The 20,549-nt window shown below is 38.4% G+C and overlaps 1 protein-coding gene across 1 annotated transcript; it reads left to right on the forward strand.

Moving 5' to 3' along the window:
- Positions 1 to 14,809: 14,809 nt before the first annotated feature.
- Positions 14,810 to 20,339, forward strand: LOC145167555 (putative disease resistance RPP13-like protein 1). Its single transcript, XM_079086777.1, has 4 exons — positions 14,810 to 18,891; positions 19,494 to 19,627; positions 19,753 to 19,936; positions 20,035 to 20,339. Exon 1 carries the CDS (start codon positions 14,919 to 14,921, stop codon positions 18,864 to 18,866), a length of 3,948 nt encoding a protein of 1,315 aa, XP_078942903.1. The 5' UTR covers positions 14,810 to 14,918; the 3' UTR covers positions 18,867 to 18,891; positions 19,494 to 19,627; positions 19,753 to 19,936; positions 20,035 to 20,339.
- The last annotated feature ends 210 nt before the right edge of the window (positions 20,340 to 20,549 follow it).

Consider the following 20,549-nt stretch of genomic DNA (forward strand, 5'->3'; position numbering starts at 1 on the left):
TTTCCTCAAATGCCCTTTGACAATCTTCATATGGGCTATGCAACCAAACACCCTGAGATGTGCTATATGTGGCTTTCTTCCAGTCCACATTTCATAAGGGGTCATATCCTTCAAAGCTTTCGTGTGAACTATGTTCAAGACATAAACAGAGTACGCCACAGCTTCTCCCCACAATACATTAGGCATGGACATTGTCTTCAAATTGCATCTCACCATCTCTAATATAGTCCAATTACGTCTCTCTACTACTCCATTTTGCTGTGGAGAGTATGGAGACGTGTAGTGTCTCTCCAGCCCAGTTTCTTCACAGTACTTAGTGAATTCATTTGATAGGAATTCTCCTCCACGATCGGTTCTGAACACTTTCACTTTCTCCCATGTTTCAGTCTCTACCTTTCTTCTAAAGTTCTTAAGCACTTGTAGAGCTTCATCTTTAGACTTCATCAGGTGCAACCACATTACTCTACTGAAATCATCGACAATCAACATGAAGTATCTGTTGCCAGAGGGTGTTGGAGGAGTAACTGGCCCACATAAAACACCATGGATCAATTCAAGCTTTTTCTTTGCCCTGAAATTGTAAGTCCCCAATCTGCTTGAGTATCAATCAGATCCGTTTGATGGTGCGGAATCCCAATCAAACGGATGATGCCAGATCAAAATAGAAGAGAAGGAGAGGAAGAATAACTTGAATCTATGATGTATTCAATGAATAGAATGATGCTCCATACACATAGTTCACACACTAGCTCTTCTCTCTATATTCTCTCACACCTTAGAATACACACACTTAAGGATTGCCCGAAGAAGAAAGAGGCGGCAAGACCAAACATTCCACCGAAACCGAAGGCAAGAGCGTTCCATATGATCCTTGACGAAGAAGATGGAAATGAAAGGGATCAGGAATGAGGATCTATGAAGTAGTCGTGTAAATAGTACCACGTGGTGTAGCCTATTAGAGGCATAGTATAGGTTGAACTTGAACACGTATGTAATCGTTTCAAGGAATAATATAAAACCTTCATTTTGTTATCTAATGTGTCAAGTTGTTATGTGATTTTCTGTATGGTGACTTGGAAAAACTGCGAGACAATACTTGGGACGAGTATGAGTAGGTGTGAATGGTAGTAGAGGCCTATACTACCGGAAGCACAGGACTCACGCTTGGATCAGGGAAAGTCACAAGGTTACCAAGAAGCTAGTAATTGATACCGTTTTATTCAAGTATGTCGATACCATTGTTTCGGTAATGACTAAGAAGATGATTGTTATTCCGACCCTAGTGGTCATATCAAATTGAGTCCAACTATGTTGAGTATGTTATGTGGTTCAGAGAATCAAGTTCGATGTAGCATCTGACTTAAAACGGAAGATTGAAATAAAAAGCGATCAGTAGAGGTATCGCGAAAAATTGCTTGTAGCTAGAAATGCTACCTTCTAAGATGAGATTAGAACATGAAGGAAAGTATAGTCTGTTCTGGAAGACTCTAAGAGACCTGAGTCTAAGCATTGCAGCATACGATGATAGGTCATTGGAATATGACACATCGTTCCATTTTAGTAATAAAATAACTTATCTTAGGTTTGTTAAGAAGAAGAATCAGTCTCCAGTAAGGATTAATATTGTGACTTGAAGGTCATAATATGGAGTCTAACGTGAGATAGGGAGCAAGTGCAAGATCGAGCACCGCCTGCAATCAGGAAGTCTTAGAGTTAGATATTCGTTCGAAGAAACATCAAAGTTACGGTTATTACTTAGGATGAAGAGATAACGTATGGAGTTATCATGTGAGCCCTGTTTCGTTGATGATTCCGGGACGTAATCATCCTAAGGGGGAGATAATTGTAATGCCCGCAGATCCGGGCTAGTCAATTTAGAGATAATAGGGGTCGAAAACGACTTTTTGACAAAAGATTATTTAGAATAAATAATCTTAACAAAGTTTTAGAGTATGTATCAAGGGTTCCGTACATATAAAGAACGCCGAAATCCGAGTTATAACGAAGAAGTTATGGCCCGTCGAAGCTTTTCGGCAAAACCGGCACGACACTGGGAGACGTAAATAGTGAATTTATGCTAGAGTGTCTTTTAGCCTTAGTGATCCAAACGAAAGTCGTAAAATATGTTAAATCGAGAATATCCATAAAAAGAACGCCCAAATCTGACTTCGTATGAGGAAGTTATGAATTTTCTAAGATTTGGCATAACAGTGCATCGCCCGAAACTCGAATTTTAGATCGAGCGGTTTTTGGCCTACGTGACCTAAATGATAATTGAAGATCTCATTAATAGGAACTCAACGGTAAAAAGACAGACGAAAACAGAGTCCGTATGTAGAAGTTATGAATTTTACGCGGACATTTAACAATATAATCTCCTCGTACTGTTAAATTTAAGATCGGTCGAGAATTAGCTGACGAAGTCAAAATAAAAGTTGTAGATATTATTTTTACCTACGTGTGGATATAAAGAACGTCAAAAACGGAGGCCGTATGTGAAAGTTACGGATTTTAGAAGTCGGAAGTGTGCTGTGCAAAAATGGGTGATGTGGCACAATCTTGGCCATTGCTTTCTCCCCAAGTCTTGCCACTAGATGGTGACATGTGGCACCAAGTTCAGCCATTTTGACCCTATAAATAGAACCTCTCTCACCCTCATTTTCTTCACACCTTTCTCATTCTTTCTTCTCTTTACTCTCTCTCTAGAACCTCTCTCTAGCCCCGAAACCCCCCGAAAAGCCTAGGGAACCTCCCTAGCACGAGGCGGAAGCCCCGGAGTGCTCGACGGCTCCGAGAAGAAGAGCTTTTCGGCTCGGGAACTCTGCTCCAAGCAAAGCCCAGTTTTCTATAAAACCCGCTGTAAGTGAGCTACGCCTACGCTATTTTTAATATAGCTTTTATTTAATTATAGTAACGTTATTAGGAACTTATAATAAGTACTTGGGCTGTTATTATGGGTTATATAAGTATTGTTTAACGCTTATATAATAGTAATAATAGCTAGACTATTAATTAGTCTCGGCGAATAATAGACTAAACTCTAATGGTAATAATACTAGGTTTCGTCGAAGGAAATTATTTTTAAGAAGCGAAGCGCTGTCTGAGTTCGGAATCACCACCTTATCAAGTGAGTGCATGGTTACTTTCATCTTACACATAGATATGAAGTATTTTATATAAATTACATGATATGTGTGCATATAACATGTATACTTGCTATCTATGCTGGATGAATGATTTTATACATGTTTTAAATAATTTAAACTGTATATGTATTTTATATCTACGAATATGTTGGGTAAAACATGGGTAGATGAATGGTTGAAAGATGATATGAGTGAACATTGGCAGCTATAGACTTAGTGCCTAATAAATAACATCGGCAACTATGGACTTAGTGCCTATTGGATAAACGTCGGTAGCTATGGACTTAGTACCTGATAGATAAACGTTGGTAGCTATGGACTTAGTACCTGATAGATAAACGTGGGTAGCTATGGACTTACTACCTATTAGATGAACACTAGTAGCTATGGATTTAGTACTCGATGAATGAACTTTAGCAGCTATGGATTTAGTGCTTTACGAATGAGCATTGGCAGCTATGGACTTAGTGCCTGTCTTATAAACCCTGGAAGCAAGGGACTTCGGAATGAATGAATGCATGATAGATGACTCTTAGGGTAGACCCTTAAGAGTGAGGAAGATAATGGGGATGGGTAATTGGGTTGATTGTTTGATGTTTAAACATAATAATTATATGATTGTGGGTTGAAAACCCTATGTACTCACCAGGTTTCCCAACCTGACCCACTCAAGCTTATTTGAATCACAGGTGCCGATACGAAGTTACATTACACTGAGAGATTAAAGAGGTGTAGATCACTAGTGTACATGAATGTACGTTCTGTTTATGCTTATGTTTCTGTATTGAAAATGACATCCCAAATGTTTTAAAATGAATAAAAAATACATTTCTTCGGAAATGCTTTGATAACGTATTTATCATGTTTTACTGGGAACAAATTCCGCAACATTTTTATCAAAAGAAGTACTCTGATTTTTATAAAGCATAAACAAAATCGGTCTTTTCTAGCCGTGAAAATGGGGATGTCACACTAGAGTCCACAATTCAGAAAGAGCTTGCACAACTTGCGAAGCTCATCAATATGATGCCAATTGATGCCCCACTTGTTTCCATTGGGGTGCAAGGGGGAGAGAAGGGAGGAGTTGGCATTGGTTCAAGAGTTAGTATTAGTGGAAGTGCATCGAAGAAATTAGATGATGATGCGAAGGTGGTTTGTAAAGTTCTAACTACTCAAATTCCACTTTCCTTTCCCAATATATCTACAATTTCATCCTCTACAATAACGACAACAAGGCCAATTGCCAAAGGAGCTATTATTGGGTCTGCTGAGGGAGGTTCAAGTTCCTCAAAACCACCTCCTTCTTCTTAAGAAATGATGAATAAGGGGAAGGGCATTTCTATAGAGCCTTCTAAGGAAGAAAAGAAAGCAGCCGTTAAACAAGAAATTGAGAAACAACATCAAATTCAAAGCATTCTTAGACAAAGAGTTAGTGATCCTCCTGGTCTTAATAAAGGCAATCCAACGAAACATTATACTTACGAGTATATCGAAGCCTCAGTTATATCAGGAGAGATGCATGATTTTGAGAAAGCTCCGAAGAAAATCTATGATACAGAGAACACAAACATTAATTAGTTGGACTTTCCAATCAACCATATAATGTTCTTGGAGGAGCAGTTTGAGATTGCTGCCAAGTTCAAAGATAAAATTTTGTTTAAGCAGATGAAGTATAGATTCCATGATGTACTTGTAAAAAGGGAAGAGGAAATATGGTCCTGAGTCAAGATAGTTCGGGTTCTCAGTATATCCAAAGACGTTCTGTTCAAGGGTATGTTGCATAATTTTTGATATCATGCAGTCCGAGCAAACAATGTCACTTTTAATTTCTCGGTTGCAGATTTTCCCTTGATGAATCTACATGATTTGTTGGTTGTTGCGAAGATTTTGTAGTCAGTTGATGTGTTGAAGTTGCAGGCGACTAATAAAAGAAGATTTTTTGTTGGGGTTCGCACATATAAAGATATTCATTGATTGCTACTACGATGCTTTAGCTTTGACAGAAATTGAGTTAGCTACAACATTGGGAAATCAGATTTCTGTTCCTAATTCATTGATAAAGAACCAAGTAAATTTGAAGGATTATGAAGATGGGGAGATTTGTCTAAAACCACTTGGAATTGTGTTTGTTGGTAAAAACAAGAAGGACAACAACACAAAGTTTTTATTCCAAGTGTGTGATGTAAAGAGATACACTTCTTCTCATTACACAAATCTTTTAGTTCGAATGAATAGCTGTGCCAAGAATAACGACAAAGGAAAGGCAAAAATTCGACAGGTTGTTAATTGGTACGCTGAAATCCGAAGAGTTCTTCATCAAGCTGCTTAGATTTTAATGACCTGATTCATCACTTCTCACAAAGGGGTAGAATGTAGATGTCGAATATATTTGTGAGGTGTCGAAGGTCATGAGTAGTTTTGATAGTTTGTAATTTTATTATAAGGGCATTTTATGTATCGAAGCTTTTAGTGTTCAGTCCCTTATATTTTTTTGTGTGCTTTCATGTTCCCTATATATATTGGATTAGTACTAGAGATAGATAAGAACTTTTCCACATTTTATCTGTCTAAACTCTCTGTACTATTGAAAGCATAATTGAGCCACACAGATATTATTTAGATCTTGTGTTCATCAATCTTACTTTACTATGATCTCATAATTCATACTCGATTTAATACCAACTACATATATGTCTTAAAAGCATCGACTTTCTTATGTATTAAGAAGTTATAAGACCCTATGGAAAGTTTGAGTTCAAGGCTTAATGCATTAAGGACTTAAAAGTCAGACTTTTGGCTTCAGACTGTTCTCACGACGTGAGACATGGGGGTCTCACGACGTGGGGGTTGAATGACCCGCACAAAACCATACACACACATATATATATATATATATATATATATATATATATATATATATATATATATATATATATATATATATACCCTAATTACGGTTAATTTGAAAACTAGATATTTGGGCAGAGTAGCGATTAAGTACAGTGCATATTCCTATATTTGATCAGCATTACTTCTAGGCATGGTTGTAGAACTCGTTACTCGGTACATGCTCGGTCGACTACCGGGTAGCGAGTACTCAAGAGTACTCGGGAGTACTCGGATTCCGTAATTCATGTAGAAATATTTTTAAGGAACTTATATATGTCAAAATCATAAGTTAAAATCTTAAGTTGATTGAAATATATAACACAATTAGATACATGTGAATACACAAAAATTAAAAAACACATAATGGTCTCACTTCGTGAATAATTACTGAAAAATTAAGATATATATGTAGTAATAATCACTAGTATGTGTGTGCTAGATAATGAATCGTTAAGTATATCATACATATTAATCACCGAGTTGACCTGGTTCGACAACACTGCTTAGTTCTGTAAGGGGCCGATTGGGGAGTACTCGGGATTTAGTAACTCACCTCGATAAGGGGCCGAGTTGCGTGTACTCGGAGGAGTAATCGGCCAACTCGGCGATTTTTACAACACTACTTCTAGGTACTATGTTATCTTAGGAAATTTGCCATTGTAACATCTAGGTAATATCTCTTCCTAAACTATCGAACATGATAACTCTTAGCCATAAATACCATAGCTTACAACTAGGTATAGTATCCATAGCTACATTATCCTAAGGTTTCATGTTTTATATAGCGATTGATATTTATAGATATAAATTTATTTTGATAAAGCAGTTTGATAAGCATGTATCCCCCCCCCCCCCCCCCCGTAAAACTTACAAAATAGTAAAATGGGGCCGTCAACTCACCCTAGTCGGATGAAACCATTGGTGTTGGGTTGAATCGGACTTGGGACTCCGAGAATCGCTTAGGACAGCTACCACTTCGAGAGATGTAGAGAGTGATGAATGGTGTGCATAATGGCTCTGCCCAACATTATATTTATATGCATGGAATTTGGGTGCGCGCGGCGCAAATATCTGTGTGCGTCGCGCGTGATCATCGTGGCTCTACCCAATTGGTCACGTCACTCGTAATCTACTCGAATCCGGTGTCGGATGCGCGATGGGTAAAGACACGCACCTTTCGCACATGAAATGATTTTGTAAAAATCATAACTTCTTCATGCAAGATTTGATCACAAGGAGTACTACAACTTGTTGAGTTAATTGGTGGAGACTCACCATTGTCTCCCACCCACTCCTCTTTTCCATAAATTACTCCTTGATTTGCTCCACTAATTTCTCCTCTTTATTCCTTTTCATCTACTATAAAAGGAAGCATATGTTGAAGGGAAAAGACACACCAAAACACAACAAAAACATATATAAGAGTCAAGTAACTTCTCTTATATATCCAGTAGAAATAGTGAGGAAGCCTTTTGTGCAGAGCCTTTAATTCGGCAGCCAAAAGCACGAGTGATACCTTATACTGAGTGATCAGATTACAAGTGCAGTTTAGCCTTGTATGATTGTAATTTTCTCTGGTGATAATAAAATCCTCTCTCTCTCTCGTTCGCCCGTGGATGTAGGTCAGATTAGACCGAACCACGTTAAATATCGTGTTCAATTTCGTTTGCAATTTTTCAGTAGTTTTATTCCGCGAGTTTTGCCGAAATCGTTATATCAATTTTTCGGAAGTGCTTAACTTGTTTTGTTGCATTCCCAACAAACTGGTATCAGAGCTATGGCTGAAGATGGGAAAGTTAAGATCGAAAAATTTGATGGTCAAGATTTCGGTTTCTGGAAAATGCAAATTGAAGATTATCTCTACCAGAAGAAGTTACACCAACCTTTGTCCAAAGACAAACCCGAAGAGATGACGCAGGAGGAGTGGGACTTATTAGATCGGCAGGCACTCGGAGTGATAAGGTTATCATTGGCAAAGAATGTAGCTTACAATATTGTCAATGTGAAGACAACCTACAATCTGATAAATGCGTTGTCTAATATGTACGAAAAACCTTCAGCGGCAAATAAGGTTTTCTTGATCCGGCAACTTGTAAATCTGAAGATGAAGGAAGGTAGCTCAGTGACAGACCACGTGAACGAATTCAACTCAATAATATCAAGATTGATATCTGTTGATATTGGATTTGAAGATGAGGTCATGGCGTTGCTACTATTATCATCGTTACCCGATAGTTGGTCCGGCACAGTAACGGCCGTTAGCAGTTCAGCCGGAGGTGCCAAGCTATCATTCGAAGGTATTCGCGATTTAATCCTTGGTGAGGATGTGCGCAGAAGAAGTGCCGGAGAAGCTTCCAGTAGTCTTCTAAGTACTGAAGACAGAGGAAGAAAGACCAACAGAGGAAGTGATGGTAGAGGAAGATCGAAGTCAAGAAAGAGAGGTCAGTCGAAGAACAGGAAAGATATTACCTGTTGGAACTGTAATGAGAAAGGTCATTTCAGAAATCAGTGCCCAAAGCCTTCGGCAGACAAAGACAAGAAGGAAGTAAATATGGCAGCAGATTCTGAAGATGATGCACTCATTTGTTGTGTTGAAAACTCAACTGAATCCTGGATCATGGATTCTGGTGCGTCGTTTCATGCTAGTCATTCCAGAGAAGTAATGCATAATTTTAAGCAGTACAAAGGAAAAGTCAGATTAGCAGATAACAAGAGCCTGGATATTACTGGAGTTGGGGATGTGGTCCTCAAGACAACTTTGGGTACAAAGTGGACTTTAAAGAATGTCAAGTTCATTCCAGACTTGAAAAGGATGTTAATATCTGTGGGGCAGCTTGATGATGAAGGTCACCATGTTACATTTGGTGATCATCAGTGGAAAGTGACAAAGGGAAACTTAGTTGTTGCTAGAGGTCAGAAGCGGGGTACACTTTATATGGTGGAAGTTTCTGATGCTGAAGCACATGCTGTTGAAGAAGTTGGGGCATCTACTCTATGGCACCAAAGACTTGGCCATATGAGTGAGAAAGGAATGAAGATGCTAGCCTCCAAAGGAAGAATACCATATCTAAAGACTGTAACAGTTGATTTCTGTGAGCCATGTGTTCTTGGTAAACAGAAGAAAGTTACTTTCGTGAAGACTGGTCGTCCACCCAAGTCCGGGAAGTTGGAGCTAGTACATTCAGATGTTTATGGCCCCACTACAGTTTCTTCAGTGGGAGGATCCCGATATTATGTTACTTTCATTGACGACTGCACAAGGAAAGTTTGGGTTTATTTCTTGAAGCATAAGTCTGAAGTTTTCAGCACATTCAAGAAATGGAAAGCTATTGTAGAGAATGAAACAAACTTGAAAATCAAGTGTTTCAGATCAGACAATGGGGGCGAATACAGTAGCAAAGAATTTGTTGATTATTGTGCTGACCAAGGAATCAGAATGCAAAAGACGGTTCCGGATACACCTCAGCAAAATGGAGTAGCTGAGAGGATGAACAGAACATTGAACGAGAGGGCTAAAAGCATGAGACTGCATGCAGGTTTACCCAAGATGTTCTGGGCAGATTCGGTCAACACAGCTGCATATTTAATCAACAGAGGACCCTCAGTTCCCATAGGGTTCAAGATTCCAGAAGAGGAATGGCAAGGTCGAGAGATTTCGCTCAAACACTTGAAGGTATTTGGTTGTGTCTCATATGTTAAAGTTAAAGACTCGGAGAGAGACAAGCTAGAGGCAAAGGCAAGGAAGTGCACCTTTATAGGTTACGGGTTGGATGACATGGGGTACTGCTTCTGGGATAATGAGAATAAGAAGGTTATCAGAAGTCGGGATGTGGTGTTCAACGAGAATGCTTTATACAAGGATGAACTTGCAAAGAGCTCCAATGGTGACAAACAACCAGAAAAGAAGGATCAAATTGAGTTAGAAGAAATCTTAGACGATGACGTTGTAAAACCTATTAGTACTCCAGAGATAGGTGAAAGTTCAGGAAGCAGTGGGAGCTCTGATGTATCTGGAGATAGTGGGAGCACGGTGGATAGTAGTTCAGAAGATGAGGTTGCAAATGATGCAGAAACCGAAACTCCTATTATCCGTAGATCCACTAGAGTACGAAGACCTCCAGTCAGGTATTCTCCTTCAGCTAATTACTTGTTGTTGACAGAGAATGGTGAACCTGAGTCTTATCCAGAGGCCTTAAGGATGAAAGATTCCATACAGTGGAAGAAGGCTATGGAAGACGAGTTGAGCTCACTTGATAAGAATCATACTTGGTCCTTAGTCAAGCTCCCTTCAGGGAAGAAAGCACTGCAGAACAAATGGGTGTTTCGGGTCAAAGATGAGATTGATGGCAGTAAAAGATACAAGGCCAGATTGGTAGTAAAGGGTTTCCAACAAAAGAGGGGTGTTGACTACAACGAGATATTCTCCCCATTTGTGAAGATGACTACAATCAGAATGGTCTTGGGAATTGTAGCCTCTGAAGATCTCCATCTAGAGCAACTAGATGTGAAGACAGCTTTTCTCCATGGTGACCTGGAAGAAGACATCTACATGGCACAACCAGAGGGTTTTCCCACAGTTGGTAAGGAAAATCTGGTGTGCAAACTGAAGAAAAGTCTGTATGGATTGAAGCAAGCTCCAAGACAGTGGTACTTGAAGTTTGATAGCTTCATGCAGAGGAGTGGGTATCACAGATGTGAAATGGATCATTGTTGCTACTTGAAGAAATTCAACTCCTCTTACATCATCCTGTTATTATATGTTGATGACATGTTGATAGCTGGATCCGACATGCAGGAGATCAACAAGCTTAAGAAGCAGTTGTCCAGAGAGTTCGAGATGAAGGACCTAGGGACTGCTAAGCAGATATTGGGCATGAGCATAGCCAGGAACAGAGTTACCGGTACATTAAAACTTTCACAAGCTAAGTACATCAAGAAAGTTTTAGAAAAGTTCAACATGGCAGATGCTAAAGCCAGAAGTACACCTTTGGGAAGTCAGTTGAGACTCTCAAAGAAGCAATCCCCAAAGACGGAAGAAGACAAGAACCAGATGACTAAAGTTCCCTATGCATCTGCAGTTGGTAGCTTAATGTATGCTATGGTATGCACCAGACCAGATATTGCTCAAGCAGTGGGAGTTGTGAGCAGGTTCATGTCAAATCCAGGAAAAGAGCATTGGGAAGGAGTAAAGTGGTTGTTACGCTACTTGAAAGGAACAGTTGAGGTTGCCCTATGTTACAGAATAAAAGGGGTGGTCTTAGAAGGGTTCACCGATGCAAATTTGGGTGGATGTGAGGATTCGGGTAAAAGCACAACAGGTTATGTGTTTACAATAGGAGGTACGGCAATCAGTTGGATGTCCAGGTTACAAAAGAGTGTTGCTCTTTCAACCACAGAAGCAGAATACATGGCTATTGCAGAAGCGGCCAAGGAGCTTATATGGTTGAAAACGTTCTTATTAGAACTTGGATTTCAATAGGAGGATTGTGTACTGCATTGTGACAACCAAAGTGCAGTTCACCTAGCTAAGAATCTGATGTTTCACAGTAGAACGAAACACATTCAGATGAGGTACCATTTCATTCGAGAGTTAATCAGTAATGGAACTCTACATCTGAAGAAAATCCTTGGAACGAAGAATCCAGCAGATATGTTCACCAAAGTGGTTACCACTGATAAGTTGAAGTTATGCATGACTTCAACTGGCCTTCCAGAAGTTTGAGGAGGAAGGCATGGCAGATAACGAGAGAGAGAGTGTGTGTGTGTGTGTGTTGCAAGAGCTGGATGATAGGAAGACCGTATGGTTCAAGTCTCCAAGTGGGAGATTGTTGAGTTAATTGGTGGAGACTCACCATTGTCTCCCACCCACTCCTCTTTTCCATAAATTACTCCTTGATTTGCTCCACTAATTTCTCCTCTTTATTCCTTTTCATCTACTATAAAAGGAAGCATATGTTGAAGGGAAAAGACACACCAAAACACAACAAAAACATATATAAGAGTCAAGTAACTTCTCTTATATATCCAGTAGAAATAGTGAGGAAGCCTTTTGTGCAAAGCCTTTAATTCGGCAGCCAAAAGCACGAGTGATACCTTATACTGAGTGATCAGATTACAAGTGCAGTTTAGCCTTGTATGATTGTAATTTTCTCTGGTGATAATAAAATCCTCTCTCTCTCTCGTTCGCCCGTGGATGTAGGTCAGATTAGACCGAACCACGTTAAATATCGTGTTCAATTTCGTTTGCAATTTTTCAGTAGTTTTATTCCGCGAGTTTTGCCGAAATCGTTATATCAATTTTTCGGAAGTGCTTAACTTGTTTTGTTGCATTCCCAACACAACTCTCCTTTAGGTTGCTTTAGGTCGTTTTGACTTTCATTTTTGTGCGTAACGAGAGTAAAAATAAATGATTTTACAATAATCATATCTTTCTAATACGTATCCCGTTTTCGACATTCTTTGTCCTAAAGTTTTTATCTTGAGAAGTGCTATGTATCTCTTTTTTGCACATTTAGTGAAAACTCTTTCCTTTGGAGTCAGTTTTTATCTTAATTTTAATTACGGGGTTGATTTTTATTTTTATAAAATTCATAACTCTTTCCTTTGGAGTCAAATTTTTACGAGTCTTATATATTTGAGATCTCGTTAAGGAGTACTTTCAAAATATGTTAACCAGCTAAAAAGACAGTACAACTTTTTGGACGCTTATTTTTGAGCTTAATAGTCGACTTAACAATAAATGTAACAATACATTTGATTTTTATCATCTCAAAATCAAATATCACAATATTAAGAGATTACATCTATTTTTCCTACTCTCTCCTAACGATGATGAGTGACGGAATCCTCTCGATTGTCACATCATACCTAATTTCTTTATATTCTATGTGTTAATGGTGGTAAAACCTAACCATCCCACCGGCCAAACTCGATCTAGGGCTCCACCCTACATTACCAGACTACGCTATAGAAATAAAGGGAAAAGAAAGAGAACGCGGAGGGGGTGTGGGGAGTTTGGTTCAACGCTGAAGGTGATGACAAAAGGGCGTGACGACGGGCGGTGTGTCTTATACTGAATCCTAAATCCTATAACAACTATCGTTTACAACTCACACACTCACCAATGATCAAATCCCTTCTCAAACACCCTTCTGTGGTTCACAATAATGAACAATCATTACCATCATGAATCCTGCTTATGCCTCCATCTCTTAAAGTTAAACTAAACACCACCAATTTAGGGTTTTCTCCTTGCGTTTTTGGATGAACCCAATTTGGGGTTTTTTTACCTAACCTAAAACAGAGAGAAGGGAGAAGGAAGATTTAGTGGTGGCTGGAGAAAAAACTTGATGGAAAAACACAAGCTTGTGTTTTAGTCGAGCAGTACAATAACAACAAAATCATGGCCCCTCTGTGTCCATACTGTTGTCCTGCAAATAATGATGAATCACAGATGATCTCAGCGGGTCACAATACCTGTCATTTTTTTAGAACAAATTGAATAACAGGAAATGAGATTACTTGTATTTGCGATTGTGTTTGTGTGTCAAAACAAAAGAAAATAAGAAATGTATGAATAAGTTTTTTGTGTGTTTGCGTAATAAATAAAGAAAGGGATCCATGGTGATAAGGTGGGTGGAAGAAAGAGATCCATGGTGATAAGGTGGGTGGAAGTGTGGCTATTTATGTCCAAATTAAAGTGGGAAAGCGAAGGTGTGTGGCGTACTAGAGAGAGAGAGAGAGAGAGAGAGAGAGAGAGAGAGAGAGAGAGAGAGAGAGAGAGAGAGAGAGAGAGAGTATTTGGACCCATTTTTATATTTAATAATAATAATAATAATTTTAAAAAGTGAAAATGATAGAAAAAATATATTAATGATAAAATAATATTTTTAGTTTGGACAGAAACAAACTTGTTCAAAATGACCACAAATCTAAAAGTTTAGTGATTTTGCCTCAAGAAATACCCACTATACTATAGTTGCTATTTTTGAAGTTTTGTCGGAGTTAAATATAAAAGCAAGACCACATTAGTAACTTCACATGGTTTTAAGTTTTAAAGGCCTAATCTAAAATGATAGGAATACGTTTCAAAATAAATCAAAACAACAGGGACCCAATTCATGATTTTGTTATAAGCACAGGAACGATTTTTGTAGTTTTTATGAGTACTTGCGTGTCTTGCATTTTTTTGTACACATCAAAATTTTGACGAATGACGAATCATGGTGAAGTTCAGAAATTTCCGTCACCGCCGCAGAATCGCTCAAGAGGCTGCGATTCTTTGACTCGTGACATTAAACATCATGGAGGAGGAGACCAGACGATGGAGGATTTTGTTCGGCAATGTTTCTCTGTTGAAATGTAGCATCGATCGATGGCTGCCGGAGTCAGAATCGTCGGAGTTAGTAATGTTGGAGAAACGGCGGATGTAGAGAGAGAAGAAGGCCATGAAGAAGAGTACGGTGAGGAGAAAGGGATGGTGTTGGCCGACTCTAACCTCATCGAAGATTCGAAATAGTTGATTTGACTCATAAGCTGACTGAGGAGTGGGGTTCACATCGTCAATTTTCTTTGATAAAAGGAATTACTGGCTTATGGAATTTTTACATCGACAAATAAGTTTCAATTTGCAATGTTTTGGTCAGCAAATTTTCAATCTATCATCTTTTCGCTGAAACTCCTCAATTGCAACTTGCAACTTTGGGGGCCACAAATATGTGGTGTGCATTGGTTCAAACCTTATCTCTACTGTAAACAATAATTGAAATCGATTTCCTTGTTCACATATTTCATTCACATCTCTTGATAATTGAAATCATTCTCTCTTTGCATTCCATTTCATCCAAATCTATACTATATTCTCTGCTTTTATCATATTAAACTATGGCTGAACTCATTCTTTCTGCCTTGTTGACTGTGGTCTTTGAAAAGCTGGCTTCTGGACAATTGAAGAAGATTGCTTCCTTCAAGGGAATTGATTCTGAGCTCAAGAAACTGAAGAGGTCATTAATCCAGATCAGAGCTGTGCTTAATGATGCTTCTCAGAAGGAAATAAGTGATAAAGCTGTTAAAGGATGGCTGAATGCTCTCCAACATTTGGCTTATGACATTGATGACGTGCTTGACGATTTAGCCACCGAAGCTATGCATCGTGAGTTGTGCGAGGAGCCTGGAACCTCCACCAGCATGGTAAGAAAACTAGTCCCAAGTTGTTGCACAAGTTTCTCCCAAAGTACTAGGATGCATGCCAAGTTAGATGATATTGCCATCAAGTTACAAGAACTGGTAGTGGAAAAAAATAATCTGGGTTTAAGTGTGATAACATATGAAAAACCAAAAATTGAAAGAAATGAGGCGTCTTTGGTAGATGCAAGTGGTATCATTGGACGCGAAGATGATAAGAAAAAATTTCTTAAGAAGCTGTTGGGGGATAAAGATGAATCAAGTAGTCAAAACTTCAACATCGTGCCCATAGTTGGTATGGGTGGGGTTGGTAAAACAACTCTAGCTAGACTTTTGTATGACGAAAAGGAAGTGAAGGATCGCTTCGAACTCAGGGCTTGGGTTTGTGTTTCTGATGAGTTCAGTATCCTCAATATAAGCAAAGTTATTTATCAATCAGTGACCGGTGAAAACAAGGAATTTGCAGGTTTAAATCTGCTTCAAGAAGCTCTTAGAGAGAAACTTCAGAACAAACTATTTCTAATAGTTTTGGATGATGTATGGTCTGAAAGCTATGGTGATTGGGAGAAATTAGTGGGCCCATTTCTTGCAGGGTCTCCTGGAAGTAGAGTTATCATGACAACTCGGAAGGAGCAATTGCTCAAACAACTCGGTTTTTCTCATCAAGACCCTCTGCAGCATCTAGCACAAGAAGATTCTTTGTCTTTGTTTGCTCAACACGCATTGGGTGTGGATAACTTTGATTCACATCCAACACTAAGGCAACATGGGGAACGGTTTGTGAAAAAATGTGGGGGATTGCCTTTGGCTTTAAGAATACTTGGGAGATTATTGAGGACAAAAACAGATGAGGAAGAATGGAAATATCTGTTGGATAGTGAGATATGGGATTTAGGAAATGGAGATAAGATTGTTCCTGTTCTTAAACTAAGCTACAATGATCTTTCTGCCACTTTGAAGTTGTTGTTTGCATACTGCTCCTTGTTCCCCAAGGACTATGTGTTTGACAAAGAGGAGTTGGTTCTGTTGTGGATGGCAGAAGGATTTTTGCACCACTCTGCTGCAAGAAAGTCAATGCAACAGTGGGGTCAGAAATGTTTTGAAGAGTTGCTGTCAAGGTCATTTTTTCAACATGCTCCTAATGACAAATCGTTGTTTGTGATGCATGACCTCCTGAATGACTTGGCCACATTTGTTGCTGGAGATTTTTTTTTAAGGTTAGACATTGAGATGAACCAGGAATTTAGGAAGGAAGTTTTGCAAAAACACCGACATATGTCACTTGTTTGTGAGGATTTCATGGTGTACAAAAGGTTCGAGCCATACAGGGGAGCTAAAAATTTGAGAACATTTTTAGCATTGTCTGTTAGGGTGGTAGAAGATTGGGTTAAATTTAACTTATCAAATAAGGTCCTGAGTGACTTACTTCAGGAGTTACCATTGTTAAGAGTCCTAAGTTTGAGTAATCTTAGCATAAGCGAGGTACCAGAAGTCATCGGTAGTATGAAGCACTTGCAGTATCTCAATCTATCTCAAACTAAAATTACCCATTTACCGGAAAATGTCTGCAATCTTTATAATTTACAGACGCTGATTGTTTCTGGTTGTTATGAATTAGTTAAGTTGCCTGAGAGCTTCTCAAAGCTTAAAAATTTGCAGCATTTTGACATGAGGGGTAGTTTCATGTTGAAGAAGATGCCCTTAGGGATTGGTGAGTTGAAAAGTCTTCAAACTCTCTCCAGTCACATTGGCTTAGCAATAACTGAGCTTACTAATTTGCAAAATCTCCATGGGAAAGTTTGTATTCCGGGGCTGGGCAATGTGCAGAATGCAATGGATGCACGCGAGGCGAACTTATCACAAAAGCGGCTTACTGAGATAGAGTTGAATTGGGGTTCTGAGTTTAATGATTTCCGAACGGGAGCACTTGAAAAAGAGGTCCTCGATGAGCTGAAGCCTCATAATGGCACACTAGAAAAACTCGGAATTGAGTCATATAGAGGTATAGAGTTTCCAAATTGGGTTGGGGATCCCTCCTTTCATCGGTTGACTCATGTGTCAATAGAAGGGTGTGAAGAATGTACATCTCTACCAAGACTTGGGCAACTACCATCACTGAAGGAACTGTTTATTGGTGGGATGAGTAAGGTGAAGGTTGTAGGTTTGGAGTTACTTGGAACCGGCCTTGCATTTCCTTCACTTGAAATCCTACGGTTTTGTAGAATGTCAGGGTGGGAGGAATGGTCAACAAATAGTGGGGCGTTTCCTTACCTTCAAGAGCTTCTTATTGAATATTGTCCTAATCTGGTTCAGGTCTCCCTTGAAGAACTACCTACACTAAGAGTTCTGAAACTAAGAAAATGTGGCCATGGTGTCTTGAAAAACCTTGTTGATGTAGCTTCATCACTCACCAACTTGGAAATAGATGATATTTGTCCTAATCTGACTCAGGTCTCCCTTAGAGGACTACCTTCACTAAGGTTTTTGAAACTAATAAAATGTGGTCATGGTTTATTGAAAAGCCTGGTTGATGTAGCTTCAACAATCACCAAGTTGGAAATAATTGCCATGTCAGGGCTTACTGATGAACTGTGGAGAGGTGTTACAGAGTATCTTGGGGTGGTAGAAGAAATAAGCATCCGTTCTTGTAATGAAATAAGATATTTGTGGGAATCAGAAGCAGAGTCAAGTAAGGTTCTTATGAATTTAAAGAAGTTGGAGTTAAGAGAATGTGAAAATTTTGTGAGTTTAGGGGAGAAAGAGGAGGATAATATTAATAGTGGGAGCAGCCTAACATCTTTTAGAAGGTTGAAAGTATGGAAATGTAACAACTTGGAGCATTGCAGTTGTCCAGATAGCATGGTGGATTTGGATATTGAAAGTTGTGATTCAATTACATCACTCTCCTTCCCAACAGGAGGAGGGCAGAAGCTCAAGTCACTTGTCATCTTCAACTGCAAGACACTATTGGAAAAGGAGTTGGGAGAAAGAGAGAAGACAAGGGTGCTTATCAACTCAAGCATGCGGATGCTTGAAAATGTATATATAAGTTATTGGCCAAATCTGAAATCCATCAGTGAATTGAGTTGCTTCATTCACCTGAACAGATTATATATATCAAAGTGTCCGAGTATAGAGTCATTTCCTTACCATGAGTTGCCGAATCTCACCTCGTTAACAGATCTTACAATAATAGATTGTACAAGTATGGATGTATCCTTTCCTTGTGGGCTTTGGCCTCCGAAACTGTGTTTTCTTAAAATAGGAGGGTTGAAGAAGCCCATCTCGGAGTGGGGCCCACAGAATTTCCCAACCTCGCTTGTTGACCTAATATTACATGGCGGGCCATATGATGATGTGAAAAAGTTTGATCAATTGTCATATCTTCTTCCTTCATCCCTTACTTATCTTGAAATAAATGGATTTGAGAAACTGGAATCGGTTTCAACGGGACTCCAACGCCTCACCTCCCTCCAAAAATTCTTCATTAGCAACTGCCCGAAGACGATAGATCTACCAGAAACATTGTTGCCTTTACTTCTGGTATTGAGAATAGAAGGATGCCCAAATCTGAAAGAAAGGATTAGTAGAGGAGGCTCCTATTGGCCCCACATCTCCCTTATCCCCTGCTTCAACATACACCAGTAAGGAGTAATTACTAGATTATGTGAAGGTACATCCAGATTTCTTTTCCTTGGACTTCTTTTTAGTTTCAATGCGTATAACTTAAATAACTATTTTACCTCATTCAAATATAATATTAATACAAGTATGTATTTCGTCAAAGTATTTGTATCTAAATATGTAGTTAACCTGGATATGCTTACTGGTTTTTTTTTTTTTTTTGGATTCTACTGTTTCTTTTCATCCATGAATATGAATGGGGTCGTCACCATGGAAGGGTGATCATGATGAACTGCAAAATGGAATTATTAGAATCGAAGTATGTGTAGTTGGAAATATATAAATTATAAAGTCATGACAATAATAATAATTTAATGAATATGCTCAAATCATGAATCATTTTGATGATGCATTATTGTCTTAAAGCTACCAGGGTTGTATCCATATCACGTGACAATGCCAATAGATATGCTGTTTATCAGGTGACTCATTTGAGGCACATGTAAATATAATTCCTTATCTTTGTGAAAGTGAAACTGTAATGAAAAGAAATCTTATTTATCCTTTAAGGTGTACATTTACAAAATTTTACTTTCACATATCTTACTAATCCAGTTCAAATCTATTTTTCTCACACTTCCACACTTACAGCCAAGCAATAAAAGATCAAAGGCCGGTGGATGTAGTGAATTCTGAAATTAAAGCATCAAAAGAAAATAAAAAGATCAAGCTGATGATGGCTTACAAAGGAAGACATTTATATGGTGCTGCTTCTAGTTTACAAGGTTTGTTTCTGTCTGACTGATAAACCCTTATGCGATCTGAAACAAGCCTTTATGGACATTGATTTCCAGAATTTACTTAAGTTTTTCTTGTTCTAAATTTGTTTCAAATGGGACATGATGTATAGGGGAATGACTTGCTTTCCGACTATCATCCATGGAAGTTAAGTGCAGAACTCCTGCTGATGATCGAAGCTGTGAAGCTTCAATGATTTTTATGTGTAGCATCTTTTCAATCATTTAAACTGGGCTCAATCTCTGCATAACCTTGATGTTGCAAACTTGTATTGCTTTTTACCTAACTTTTTAAAGGTATACATTTATCTCATTGTCATATTCATTACTTAATTTCTCATGTCAAACTATATACAAATTATTATAAGATTAATTTTCTGATATTTGTTTGCTAGACTTGGTTGAACCGAAAGAGAAAGGGAGGTTGCGCTGATCCTATGATGCTTTGTCAAGAAATTATTAACGGTTTCATCAGTAGTTTGTCTGGAAAGACTGGGTGAGAGATAGATTAAAAACAGAACAAAAACAGAGAACTCCATCTGCTGTTCCAAGAAGTTGAAAACGGATTTCATGTCACTTTGACTTTCATCGAGTGTTGTATAACTTTAGTAACTCATGGCGCTTTCTGAATAAAATATTTGCCTGCAAACAAAATGCACTTTCAACTATGCTTGTTAATATAACACGTGATTTTTCTTTATTTATTTGTTTGTACTGTTTTCCACTCTATATTTTTGTGTATTTTCTTGGGAAATTTCCATAGAACCCATTGGTATTTTAATTTTTTTGTTTAACCATTGTAATATGTTTTCTACTTTAACGACTGATAGTTTGTGTGTTTTTTTTTTTCAAAAACACCACTATGTGTTTTTTCAGGTTATAAATTGCAAGAAGCAATAGAAATAAATTT

This window comes from Lactuca virosa, chromosome 3 (genome assembly GCF_052849685.1).
Source record: "Lactuca virosa cultivar CGN04683 chromosome 3, Lactuca_virosa_CGN04683_v6, whole genome shotgun sequence".
In the NCBI taxonomy this organism is placed as follows: domain Eukaryota; kingdom Viridiplantae; phylum Streptophyta; class Magnoliopsida; order Asterales; family Asteraceae; genus Lactuca; species Lactuca virosa.